The 14,680-nt window shown below is 32.7% G+C and overlaps 1 protein-coding gene across 50 annotated transcripts in view; it reads right to left on the reverse strand.

Annotated features, from left to right (window-relative positions):
• The window catches only part of LOC129745126 (cell adhesion molecule Dscam2), a 212,790-nt gene that overhangs the window by 171,540 nt on the left and 26,570 nt on the right, over positions 1–14,680 (reverse strand). For 2 of the 50 annotated variants that reach the window (XM_055738028.1, XM_055738027.1), the window contains exon 4: positions 13,672–13,833. The exons of the other annotated variants lie outside the window; for them this stretch is intronic. In XM_055738028.1, coding sequence (XP_055594003.1) covers positions 13,672–13,833 — 162 coding nt within the window. The remainder of the gene's footprint in view (positions 1–13,671; positions 13,834–14,680) is intronic. 50 annotated transcript variants of the gene reach the window in all.

Below are 14,680 nucleotides of genomic sequence, written 5' to 3' on the forward strand. Positions count from 1 at the left end.
GACTGTACTTCTTTTATTTAACGCTTGACAATTTGAATTTAAACATCTTGTATAAAATATGTATCAGATAAATCCTTTTCAATTTTTCAAAACTGATTTTACTAAATAAAAATATTAGTATCATGTTGCCAAAAAAGTTAATTGTTAGTTCTAGGATTAGCAATATTTCAAAATTTTGGATTCCTGGATTTATGATTGGACCAAAATAGGAATTCTAATGAACTTTCTTAAATACTCTTTAACGTCGATTAATTGTGCCAGTTTCGCGAAAGGAATAAAGGTACATATAAAGTTTTACAATAATGTATGTAACTGCATTCAAGAAATGTAACGATACCTAAAGCCATTAATCGGAAACTACACTTTACGATTAACTCAAATCGTTTAACCCGACGAAAATGAAAGTCAAAGTTTTTCATTTCCACTAAAATGCTAAAATTGTATCACTATGATCTGTGAACCCAGCTAACCTATAGCGTTTTCGTATATTTTCCACTGGCACGGGCACACTTTTTCCTCATAAACAAACAAAATCTTCACCCTGAACGACGCATATAATGTATGCATCGTCCCGGGCGGCGATTTTGTTTGTTTATGAACTGCAACACTATAAAATACTGAAAAAAAAGTACTTAGCTTCGTGCTATCAGCTTTTCTAATGGAGAGCGTTCCAGGAGGGAAATCCAATTCAGGGATCGGGAACTCAACAGGCAGGAATATCAAAGTCTCAAATTTCTCCAACATTTTCTTGATGAAAATTTTGTCCAGTTCCGTCAAGTTTCTGGTTGATGCAATGATTTTTGCACGGTATCACGATTTTTCTTCAAAAATTTTCGGAGCCTCTTTCAAACACGTCTTTCTTGTAGCGTTGACTAAAGACTGCAACAAGATTGGCTTTAAAACAAAAACAAAAAATATTGCTGTTCAAAGATTGTATTTTGGCCGCAAATTGTCGTTTAACAAGCAATGAGTACATTTTACTTTTTTTCTTAGTGGGAGAATTTTCCCTTTTTTACCCAAACAATTCAGAAGTGTTATGACAAATACTCTATAAGCCGTAAGAAAATATGATCCGTACCCTTTTCAAAATTTAAATCTCTAAATCGTATCTAGAAACGAACCTTGACACTATCATCGCGGATAATAAACAAACGTTTATCCAATCGGCAGATAGCTTCAAGCGTAAACTTTGCTTTCTTGCTTACTCAACAAGAGGAAATACTTTCCGCTGGATTGAATAATTCTCCAGTCGTGCTGTTATAGTCATCAAATTGAAACTGCGCGAAAGGGGTAACGGTGTCAATTTTAGATTCGTAAAATTTTGTTTTACTTTATTTTTATAAAGATTCAACAGCAAGTTTAGTAATAGTGGACTATTTTTCTGTCTAAAAATGTATGCGTATTGTTTATCGGAAAGTCGTTTCATCTTTCGCTAAATCTTCAGTGCATAAACCGTATGAATGTAGGTGTGAAGTCGATCGTCATACTATCCCGCCGGAAGCGTGTCGTTTCTGAACCCATTTGGCATACATATGGTGCACGTTTCTTCCTTCAGGTCTTATGGATGGATGAAGAGAATGTGTAAGATTTGTCCCATGTACCGCTAACGGATTTTATTATCACGTTTCAATCTAAATTCCAAACCCGACTAACTGAGCGGCGTGCGTCTTGCAATACAACAGTAAACCACAAAAACTAAAACGACCATGATGCCACCAGTATCAACGGTTTTTTTTTCTTTCAAATATTTCCAAGACATGTTGGTTCAAGTTGAAATTGACAATGTGTGAACCGGTTAGATTTTCCGCGGTTGAAGAGAAATTGATATTTTTGTTTCTTATTGAAATGAATTTTACCCGTGCACATATTCGTAGCAAAGTAGCAAGCTTGGAATATAAAAACCAATAGTAGCAATATTGATTGCACCAAAAAACAAAATAATTTTCAATAAACTTTAAGGTAGTTTTGTTTGAACGTTGAACATTGTATTCGTTTGTGTATTTACGAAGCAAACTTTGCAGATAATTTAAAAAAAAAAAAAAGAAAAAACAACTCTCGACTTTTTTTATTCGACGGAAATCAGGCACGAGTCAGACAGCAGCAGGAGCGAGGCCTTAATCCGTTCCAACTAACGAACATTGAAGATTGTTGTAACACGTGTATTTAGGGCAACTCAGGTTATCAACATTCACACATTGAACATAAGACAATATTTAAGATGTTGAATTCTGACATGAATGCAAATTTTACAACGAAACGCAACCACAAACTTCTTCATAGACTGAAACGGAAAGATATTCCTAAGGTCCTACAAAATCAAAATTACATATTTCTTAAAATGTACTACACATTTGAATAGACAATTGCTTTTTTAAACGATTTCTAGTATTCAATCAGGTTTTAAGGGTGTCAACGAGATTTTCTGCTAGCACTCACTAATTTGACATTTGAGCTGAAATACTGTAATGCTTATTATCTTTTTATTGACGTGAAAAGATGAAACGAAGTTCAAGGATGGATTTGAATCCGAGAAACAGGCTGTCAAAACTACTATTTTTTATCAGAAACTATGTGGCCGTAGCATTTCGACGTAATTTTTCTACATAGTTTTGTTACAGTTCTCTCTGAAGAAAGCCTGGATTTGCAAAAACTTACCATCACAATCATCACAAACATCACAAACCAGCACAATATCAGAAACTATGTGGCCGTAAAACGAAATTAAAGCACATTAATAAGGCTCATGTTCAGCATTTCGACGTAATTTTTCTACATAGTTTTGTTACAGTTCTCTCTGAAGAAAGCTTTCCTGGATTTGCAAAAACTTACCAGCACAAGTATAGAAATCCGCCGAAGTTTCTGCTTATCTGAACTTTCGAGTCGATAGAAAATCAAGGCAAAAGTACTGCTAGCTATCTGGTCTAACGAAGTACAGCATTATTCTGTTTGCCAGCCCAAAAAAACGCACTTTTTTGTGAACTTGCTACGCTTCTTATTACTTGCTTCAGTGTTCTTGATACTTCTATGCATCTTACGCAAAAGGGATATTCGGAAACTAATCTGAATTACGTTTAGCAGCCAGATAGTACTGCCATTTTCAACTTAAAACTCCAAAAAAAGTTGTTTTAATAATAAACAAATCGAAATTTTTGAATGAGCAGTCTGTTTTTTGTGGTCAAATCCAACCCAAAACTCTTGTTTCATCATTTCACGCCATGTTCAAAGTAAAAACGGAGTTTGGTAGAGTATTATTGGTCAAATTGTAAATTCATGAGCGTTGGGGAAAATATTGTTAACACCCTTCAAAACCTAGAACTGATGGAATTATACACGGAAAATAATAAAAAGGTAAAATTTACCGAGTTAGCAAAGGTGAACGCTCGTGAAAGCCAAAAAGGTAACTTCTACCTCTTCGAGGTGAAACTCACCTCACAGCGAGGTAAAATTTACCTGAACCGAGGTTGGAAAAAGGTACAATTCACCGAGAAAAAAGGCGAATCCAAAAAAGGTAAATCTTACCTCGTAGCGAGGTGAAGTTCACCTGAATTGAGCTCAATAAAAAAGTATAATTCACCTAGAAAAAAAGGTAAATCCAAATAAGGTAAAACTTACCTCGTAGCGAGATGAAATTGACCTGGATTGAGCTAAACAAAACGGTACAATTCATCTCGAACAAAAGTAACTATTTGACTAATCCGTTTATTGAGGTTAAGCTGTTTTGTCGTTCAGAAGGGAAGTTATGGTTCGTGCCAATATGAGAAAATCGGAACAGAATGGTAAGTTTTTTCTTAGATATCATTTAGTTGTGCTGGTTCTCGTCATAATACTATGCTTTTGTTTCAGATCGGCCCAGCTTCGAGGTATATTTCACGTCATCCTCCAGATATCATTCCGGAAAAGCCGGATCTGACTGGATTAGTCGCCATTATGGCGCGGAAGAACGTCAAGCTGAATTGCCACGAGCCTGGCGAAAAAGGATTTACTTCAATCATTTTTTTAAACACGGTGATACATTACAAAAATAAATATAATGAATAATCCCTATTTATTTCAAATAAATATAAATATCAGAATGAATTTTGTTTTCATTTTTATTGAAGAAACCAACCAAACCAAATAGCATTTACCTTTTAAATCAGTGGATGGGAAAACGGTATTATTTACTATTTTGACTATTTTGCTAGGTGAATGCGAAAATGGTAAAATTTACCTTTTTGCCAGGTGAATTGAAAAAAGGTAATATTTACTAGGTGAATAGGCTAGGTGAATGAAAAAAAGGTAAAATTTACCTCGAAAGAGGGGTGGAAAAAAATCACCTCGCAAAAAGGTAAATTTTACCTTTTTATTATTTTCCGTGTAGAAATAAAAAAATCTTGATTGTGGAGTAATATTTAACCCTTAAATACATGATTTTTTTTTTTAAAATGAGTACTGTGCTAGAAATTACCATAAGCGCACACACATTTTTAAGGTACCGTAAACTGGGGGAACTTTGATCACTTTTTTCATTCATTTTGGAATATTTTGGATGGGGTTGCATTTTTGTAATACCTTAAAGTTTTAAAACACTTACTGAGGTGAGGAGTATAAAACATGACCATTGATTGCAGAAAAATCCAACGACATTGGTGGTTATAATTAAATATTTGTTACAAAACCAGATTTCGAGTTTCGGGGTAACTTTGATCACTATATTTTTTACGTACCTCAACATCTTCAAAATTATTGTTATGGTGCCATTTAGCACAGAAGGCATCAACATTTATAACAGTAATTATGTTAGGACTAAACTGATTTTTCAACTTTATTTTCAAAACCATTTATTATCAAAAGATGTACAATGTCGTTGCATACATCTAGGGGTTAAAATTATTAACATTTCTAAATTATTTTTTTTGGCCTCAAAAACAAATGAAATTTTGCCTGCATGCAATTTCTTAGGTCCTTGCACTGTTCCCATGTTCTTTTTTTCTTCAGATTGAACCATTTGATAGGGTTTAAGCCATTTTTACTATACGGGCTTTCTCATGGAAAATCACCGTTTTTTTTTTTCAACATCCAAAAAGTATCACCAAATGACCATGAAAATAACACTTTAACTAAACCTAAACAAAGAAAAAAGTTGAACTTTCACATAAAACAACCCATTTGCTCCTAAATGCTTAAATGTTATCAGGAGAGATGTTTGTTTGCAAGCCTTCGAAAAACCAGATATTTTAAGATTTTTAAATTATATATTAAGTAGTATTAAAAATCTTATAATTAAAACCAAATTAAGCTTATTTGTGGCTCAATGTATAGGCTTTCAAACGTAGTAAAAAGTTTTCAGATATTTTTACTTTGAACTTAGTTAATGATGATTATCTGCAAAAATTTCATGTTGATCAAAGTTACCCCTGAGATCAAAGTTCCCCCAGTTTACGGTATATTCTTTTCTGGAAATGAATATCACCAACAAAAATACACCATTTTATAGATCAACTAGCTGATCCGGTGTGCTTTGCTAAACCTTCCAAAAATAAATGTAATTTGTAAATATGTATTCAAATTTTGACTTTTGTAGGCACTGTTTTAAATCAAACCTCAACATAATTCAGCAGCGGTAACTTTGAAATGTTTTTAAAGACCTTAAATTTGAATTCCAGTTCATGACTACTTGAATTATGCCAAAATTTATATTTTATTCGTATGGATTTTCAACCTTTTCCCGAAGTGGGAAGGTTTCGAATTTCCATAAAAACATATGTCATATTTATTTCATAAATTTTCGAGTTATACCAAAAATTCGTACTCAAGACTCTTTTTTTGACAAGTCAATAGCAGTCAATAGCGTGAATAGGAGCAGTTTTTTGAGTATTTTTGCCTTATGAACACTTCCAGCTCCCGATTGTATGGGTGTATTTTTTGGAGCTGAAAAAGTAAACTATAGAAATGAATAAAACGGTGGAGAAGATTCTTTAATAACTATATTCAAATAGCTTGTTTTCACCATCCTTGCCCTTCGAATCAGTTTGAATTATGTTTCGCCAAACTTGTAGACATGAGTCTATAACATTAAAACTTGAAGTGTTACCAAACAGCACTTGTCGTGGTGTGAAAACTGGCGATTTTATACAGTACAAATTACTATTTTTTTAATTTATTTATTCAAGCAAAAAATGCTAATCAAACTCACATAAACTTCAAATCAAACCAATGAATCAAGGAAACGATTGGTTTTTATTGGGGAAAAAAGTCAATTTCTTTTGTTATTCGATCGAATCACAGCTATTGATGTATTTGGATGTTCTGATTTAAAGAATTTCGGAACATTGTTGGTGGTGATCTGCGTTTCCATTCAAGATTAAGTTATATATTTCAAGATTTAAACTTAACGTCTTTATCTGATCAGATCAATAACATTGAATTGAGAAGCAGATTTTATAAAATTGGACCGATCGAACTAAATAATCTGTTCAGATTACGATGATTTTATGCATTAATTTTATTTTCTGGAAATTTACATGTAAACATCATGCAAAACCTTGAATAAAAGTTTTATTTTCTACTATTTAATGTCACCATAGTTAATCTTTTATATACCTTAGAAAAATATGAATATCTTTAAAAAAATATCAGTTGCATCACTAAAAAGTTTTCAACGTTTTAAGTTTTCTCTTGGAAAGTAAAATACTCAAAAATATTGGCAAAAAAAATTCTAATTCTTCATTAGTTTCGTTTATTGTGGCAAGTGAAAACACATAACTTATCTCCAGGCTTTAAAATGAATTTAATAAGGCTATGATCATTTACACTTCATTTCTACGTAAATTAGCTACGTAAACTAGAGCTTGGATACGCAAAACTTTAGCAGCGTTGTGTTGGTTATATAAAGTACTATCTTGCGCTTGCCTATTTTTTCAAATTTTTAGTTAACGTGTGTTTGAGATATTTACGATGCAAAAAGACAGGGTAAAAATAGTTTGCACAATCGCCTCGGAAATTCTTCATTGTCGACTTGAAAACTCATGAATTGTTGATTTTTTTGGTCCAAATGGTTAAAAAGTATAAGGAGCTACTCTAGGATGCTCACGAAGCTCAAACCATGCATCGGAGTCGAACCCTTGATCTCATTGGGGATTGGGGATAGCTTAATGCAGACCCCTTAACTATGCAGTAAATCCGTTTCCGGCAGGAAAAAAGTTTTGCCTGACTAGTAGACACCGAGTAAATGAGTAATAGTGAGCAGTTTCATAGATCGCTATCTGTGCAACCGGGTTTTACGCAATGTAGCAGATGTGTTCTGATGGACAAAGAAATTTATGTTTAAACCAAATTGAAGAGGTCAAATTCTTACAGATGCCTGCTTATGAAAAGGTTCCGAAAAGATTCCAATTGATTTTTCCAGGTGAATTTATAAAAAAATATCATGATTTTGCAAAGGTTTTGCTTTTGCTGTAAAAATAATAGATCAATGTGATTGAAAAAAGTGTGCAAAGATACAAAAAAGACTTTTTTTTGATAAACTAGATGTATTTCTTCTAATCAACAATAATTTTTTTTATATTTTTACATTAAATATCATATCAACATCTTCATTTCCTCCACACAAATATTTTCGAACAAATGAATAATTTTTAAAATATACACGTTTGTAACTGCCCGGATTCTAAATGGTCATAGTCTTACTTGATCCTCTTTGCTTGTTTCATAAAATTTTATTGATATATCTACAGTTTTCCTGCAGCATAAATTTATGTTTGGTACTCCACTTTTAATGAATACTGTTTAGAACAAAGGACCTTCATTTACGAAGACATTTAAAAATTTTGAATATCCGCTTCAGTTTCAACAGTCCGGATACCCCTTCTGGCCTTTCCAACATGAATCATTTTGGAGATGAAATTCTTAAATGGTCGAAGGTCGATGCACTTGCCACCGTTTGAGTTGACAGGAGGGAATATTATTTTTAACACTTTGAGGGTATATTAAAAATTTCAAAAAAAAATTTTACTTTCAGTTGAAAATCAATTTTAAAACTCACTTTTCAAAAAGCGGATCAAAAGTCTCTTTTATGCAGCCAAAATAGGTAAAACAAAAAACAACTTTTCTTGTTAAGTACGTACAACTTGAATTGGTATGTAAAAGCAAACAGTACAGTTTTTTTCGGAATTATTTAAGATAAAAAGTTTCCATTTTCATTTCCAAATCCATTTCAGTTGTGAATTTGGACCCTCACAAGAATTTATAGAAGAAGAAATAGTTTTTATTTTTTTTTTTTTTTTTTGAGAAAAGAGAAAGTTGAAGTTGAACTTTTTCTAGTGTACCTCAATTGATTTTTTTTCTCGGAAAATGAGTACCCACACTTTTTGTCATTCAAAAGCTATTTTTTTCACTGATACCTTTCACTTATGCACACGTCAGTCCTATCTCATCTTGATCAGTTCATGTGTCTGTTCATTTTTATCGGATTTTTTGTTCTTCTTAAAGTTCATGTTTCATGTCCTCAGGGGCTGTTCATTAATTACGTAAGCACATAGGGGGGGTGGGGGGGTTTCACATTTGCTTACGATCTCTTACTAGGGGGGTAGGGGGGGTTTCCAAAAATCTTACGTAAGAAATATTACATTAAAAACACTAGTTTACAGCATTTTTGAACTCAGTAAACTGAAGGTCATTTCTAATGTGAAATCGGGCGCTGAATCCGAAAATGAAATTCAAAAAAATCTCAGTAGGACCGTTTTTGAGTTATGCTCCAAATATGAAATTTCGGAAAAATTAAAAAAGTTCATGTACTTAAATTAAAATATCTCGGACGGCATAACAGTAATTTGAAATCCCTCTTTTGCATATTGAAGGTGAATAAATTTCCTATCGATCATCTGAACACAGTTTTTGCGTTTGACCAACAGTATTGTTGATATTAGTGACTTTATGAGAAAAAAATTTAGAAAAAACGCATTTTTTTAGAGAAAATTTTATTTCAACGAAAGTTTTAGACTCTATGGTAGCATTTAAAAAATCTGATTTTCTTTTGCGCTTAAATTTCAATTTAAAACAAAGATTTCAAGTGGTAATTTATCGAAATCGGTTGAAAATTGAAGAAGTTATGGCGACTTTACCATAATAGTATTTTTTGTAGTTTTTCATAATTTGACGAACCGCAGTACACTTATCATAGTATAGGAAGAATGAAACATGATAAATCTCACTCGCTCCAAGTCAAAATTATTTATTAGTTTACCAAAAGGTCACATGCCAAGTTTCAGGAAGATCTGACCATAAGGAGGGGTTGCTTGAGTCTCAAACGTGAATAAAATTTTGAGGTATTTTGCCCGGAAGGAACGAAAAATACTGGTTTTTCATCAATAACTTCTTTCATCACTAGCTGATTCTTTTTTATGGTTGATTTTCTTAAAGCTTAAGTTGAGACAAATATTTCACCCGAAGACTGTAACTCGATTGGATTTGAAACAGTAAAGTTATAGCGGTTAAAAGATTGTGTTTTGGTCTAAAATTCTCGTATAAAACGCAATGAGTAAAAAGTACTCATTGCGTGTTGGACAAAATTTGCGGCCTTTGAACTGCAATAACTTTTCTGTTTCAAATCCAATCGAGTTACAGTCTTCGAGTGAAATATGTGTCTCAACTTAAGCTTTAAGAAAATCAACCATAAAAAAGAATCAGCTAGTGATGAAAGAAGTTATTGATGAAAAACCAGGATTTTTCGTTCCTTCCGGGCAAAATACCTCAAAATTTTATTCACGTTTGAGACTCAAGCAACCCCTTCTTATGGTCAGATCTTCCTGAAACTTGGCATGTGACCTTCTGGTAAACTAATAAATAATTTTGACTTGGAGCGAGTGAGATTTATCTTGTTTCATTCTTCCTATACTATGATAAGTGTACTGCGGTTCGTCAAATTATGAAAAACTACAAAAAATACTATTATGGTAAAGTAGCCATAACTTCTTCAATTTTCAACCGATTTCGATAAATTACCACTTGAAATCTTTGTTTTAAATCGAAATTTAAGCGCAAAAGAAAATCAGATTTTTTAAATGCTACCATCGAGTCTAAAACTTTCGTTGAAATAACATTTTCTCTAAAAAAATGCGTTTTTTCTAAATTTTTTTCTCATAAAGTCACTAATATCAACAATACTGTTGGTCAAACGCAAAAACGGTGTTCAGATGATCGATAGGAAATTTATTCACCTTCAATATGCAAAAGAGGGATTTCAAATTACTGTTATGCCGTCCGAGATATTTTAATTTAAGTACATGAACTTTTTTAATTTTTCCGAAATTTCATATTTGGAGCATAACTCAAAAACGGTTCTACTGAGATTTTTTTGAATTTCATTTTCGGATTCAGCGCCCGATTTTACATTAAAAATGTTGGTCAGTTAATCAAGTTCACGATTTTTTTTAAATTTTGTAAACTAGTGAAATTAATCACAGCCACAGCCATACGAAACCATATTATTCAGGTTTTATTTTACTCACTACCTATTTGTTGGTTAATTTTGATGTTATGTTTTTTTATCTTTTAATGTCTTTGAATTAATAAAAAAAACTGCAGTTTCTATAAAATTTATAGAGAATCAATTCAAACCAAAAACACTAAATCACACTATTAAAAAAGATCGTCGCTTTTCGCTTTTCATCATAACAATCTTTTCAATTGGGAAATTTATAGAAACAACAAGGAAAATGGTACGTTGTGTGTGACACGACGATTTTACGATTTTACGACGATTTTACGACATTACGAAAACGACTTTATTCAAAAAAAAAAATCGTTAAAAATCAATATAAGGCACTTTAAATAATGAATTTCTAGACAGTTTTTTCCAAAAAAAATCCTTAAACTTTATCGCTTACCGCTGAATGAGTCTGAGCTTTTAGGTTAGTTGACAACGTGATTGTCGTTAAACATTTATGCCCAAATTCTAATAGTATAGAATGATATTTTTTTTAAAGATTTTTATGATTTTCAGGTTAAAAACATAACAATGTTTTATGGTACATTGTGCTAACCTGATCTATCTTTTTGAATGGGAATTTAGATTTTATATCATTTATTCGATTGTGGAAATTTATTGAAAATTATTGTTACCCCAAACATGTCTTGAATAATGTTTTCTTTAATCTGTTATGACATTTCATCTGTTGTTTTGTATAGATTGTGCTTTTCAAATACAGTTTTTTTAATTTTCCTTAAAAAGTGCTTTGTTTTGAAGTATGTTTATCATATTTTTAATATTTTCAAGCAATTTTAGAAAAAACGTATCAATTTCTCTGTCCACGAATGCCTTAATGCTGGTAAAGTGTCAAAAATAAAACCTAAACAAAAAAGTGTCAATTTCTCAAAGAATAAAAAACGTAAGATCTTACTAGGGGGGAGGGGGGGTTTTGAAAAATCTTACTTTTTCTTACCAGGGGGGGATGAAAATTTCCAAAATTGTGCTTACGTAATTAGTGAATGGCCCCTCAAGTACAATCAATTTACTGAGTAACCAAGTCATAATCTAGCTCTAACTCCTATTAAAAATCTATGGAATATTTTTGCCAGATGTATTTTAAGTTATTTAGTTTAGACTTGAGATCGGTCCATGAGCCGCAAACATGTTAAAGATACGAAAGAACTCAAAGATTTTTTAAGCTTTATTTTGAAAGGTTTTCAAAATGGTATTTTCTTGTGAAAATAAACCTCAAAAATATGTGTTCGCTTATAGGAATTTTTAGCACTGTATAGCAATAACCGCTTAAGAAAAATCGTGTCAATGTAATTCAAATAACACAACTGAACAGGTCTGAATTTCGAGACTCATAAAAGTTAACGCCCATCAAGTTAAAAAAAATGTAATTGTTAATTTATTGAATATTTACGGTTCTGCAATTTAAATCCAACTGTCTATCATTGGGTTAAAAAATTAAAAATTAAATTAAAATTTTTAAAAATTAAAAGAAAATATGAATTTCAAAATCAGAAAAAATAACAGAAATTTTCCAAAAACTGCTTTAAAAAAATATTAAATTTGATTTTTGCATTTTTTGTACCTACATGTTTTCATCCATATCTATACATCATAATTTCATCTATTCGTCATACATCATATATGTACATACATTGAAATCCCATTAAATATCATAAGTCCATTTTTGTTAATCTCTAGAATATTTTTGTGAACATATAACTCAAAAATTTCCACGCGTTTTCGATAAAATTTGATCTTGGGAGTTTTTTAAACAACATTGCATTAAAGGGTTAAGTAGTAGAAAAATAATTTTTATGGTTCACCGTAACACTAGTGAAAGTATCTCCCAATCAATTCATTTTACCCCAGTCACAACTAAAATCATTTTGCCAGCATGCACAGATAACCTCGGACCTAATGCACAAAACAGATCTATCATCCCTTTCTCTTTTTTCCAATCTATCTATTGACTACTAGGACGTGGCCGGCGCCGTTACTGCACCAAGCACCATTAATTTAATCTCTGAACACAATTGGTGGACTCGGTTAATCAAGGAATAGCAACCATTATTGACGATGTGAAACTTGTTCTACTGAGCCACACCAGCTATCGTGGAACTTGAAGTGATTGTAATCATAATTTGATATTAGAACAAGAAATACATACAATTTCTAAAACCATGCATTTCGAGTTTTACGGTTTAATATAGATTTGAGTAGTTAATCAAGCTCAGCTAACACTGCATGAAGGGGTTGAGTAGTGCTTTCAAATATTCTGGGCCTGAACTCTAATTTCCTGCATAAAAAAAAACAAAGTTTATCAGTATGTTCAGATTCAAAAAGCCTTCTATCTAAGAATCGAGCGTGATGTTTTGATAGCGTATCCAACTCTCTTTTTTAGGGTTTTGATTAAATCCCGAGTCAGCAAACTTCTTTTAGAGTCACACTCACAGCTACTCGTCGCTGTGCAGATAAGGTATTTTAGTCAGTCATGGAAAGTGAAACCATTTAAATTTTACAAAATCCGTTGATTTCAACATATTTTTTTACAATGTTTACCTGAAAAAAGAAAGCATTAAAATCGACAAATCCTGAAAAGCAAAACAAAATTCAACCAAAATCAAAATTGCACCTTGGCAAACATACGCGAGAGATGTGAAGAGCATACTGTCAGCTGTTGTTCAGTTCATAAACGGGTAGAAACCAGTTTCTTTTTTTTTCGGACACCGGACAGGAAAAGAAACGCAGACTCCCAAAAAAAAATGCACCTGCCGTTTTCTCGGGAGTTCAACTTAGCTCTGTTTCTTGTTTTGTTGATTTTTTTTCTCCAGCGAACGAGATCAGTTATTGAACGAGTTCTAGAGCCTTACCGACTAACTTACAAGCTAGGGGAAGAAGGATCAAATCGGGATGGGTAGACCGTGAGGTCCGTGGAGATGTTGGATGGGAATAAAAAACAAACAAAAAATCTATACATAAAAATGGGGTCAGGATATCGGGATAGGGTAAAACAAAAAATAAAACTAACCAAAAATGATAAAAAAAAAAAACTTAAAATTTGTTTAACCGAGGCACGGCTCTGCGGCTTCTTTCCCAAATTTTTGGATAATCCGAGACAAAGATCAGAACAGAAGGCTGTTGTATAGATGGTGGAAGCGGGGAGAAGTAAGCTGAGTTCCCGTCAATGAATGATCGGGCCAATTTCCTACCGAATTGATCATCCAATCTGAAGGTTTGGTCATCCGTGGTAACCCATTCGACTATTTCTACGTGATCGGCCACGAAGGAAGGAATCTGACATTTGAACAGCGCCGTATTGCCTTTGATAACGAACACATCGTACACCTGGGCCTCGTAATACTGGTTCACAACTGAGAAGATTCGAGAGTGAGATAGAAGAAATAATTTTGAGTGCGAAATCTGGGGAGTGAGAAAAACTAAAGGACACTAATCTTGTTGGAAAGGAATTTCTCAGGATCTTAGAGAATCTAAATTGATCTATTGAACCAAATACCGGTATCATCACTCATTTCAATCTCGGTACCATCGTCGGCTACCCACGAAGTGACGGTTATGAAATCGGCTATGAATGATGGGATCAGACACTTCAGAAGGGCCGAGTTACCATTGAGAACGTACTCGTCGATGACCCGCGTTTTGTAGACTTGCTGAACGACTGGACGGAAGAAAAGACAGTGGGAGGCGAATGAGCGATGAACACTGAATGGGAAAATTTATCACAATTTAGTCCATCGAAGCCAATAAATAAAACCTATTAGAACCTTATTAATTTTTACAATTCATTGGAATCGTTTAGAATGAATTCGAGAGGATTCTTCTGATTTCGATCATTTCGAACACTTTTATTTTTATTTATTTCTACTTTTTCATTGAAGATTTAGGAGTAATTCTCTAACTTTTTTTTTCAATTTAAGGGATTGACATATTAAATAAAACAAAATTAACTCTTAATATTTTGATAGTGCCCATTAGACCGCTGCAAGCTTTGTATGGAAATTTTCAAATTCTTAAATTTTTACACCTCCCATAACATTTTTTGATTGTTTTTGCTGCCAGAAATAGCAATAAAAATTTTGGATGCGATCCATTCAGTCCTGAGTTAGCGCAACGAGTTTTAATTTTGCATGGAAATTTGTATGGGAAAACAAAATTCTTCATTCAAAAATCACCAGAAATGTACTGAAAGATTAAAAAAAA

This window comes from Uranotaenia lowii, chromosome 2, assembly GCF_029784155.1.
Source record: "Uranotaenia lowii strain MFRU-FL chromosome 2, ASM2978415v1, whole genome shotgun sequence".
Taxonomy (NCBI): domain Eukaryota; kingdom Metazoa; phylum Arthropoda; class Insecta; order Diptera; family Culicidae; genus Uranotaenia; species Uranotaenia lowii.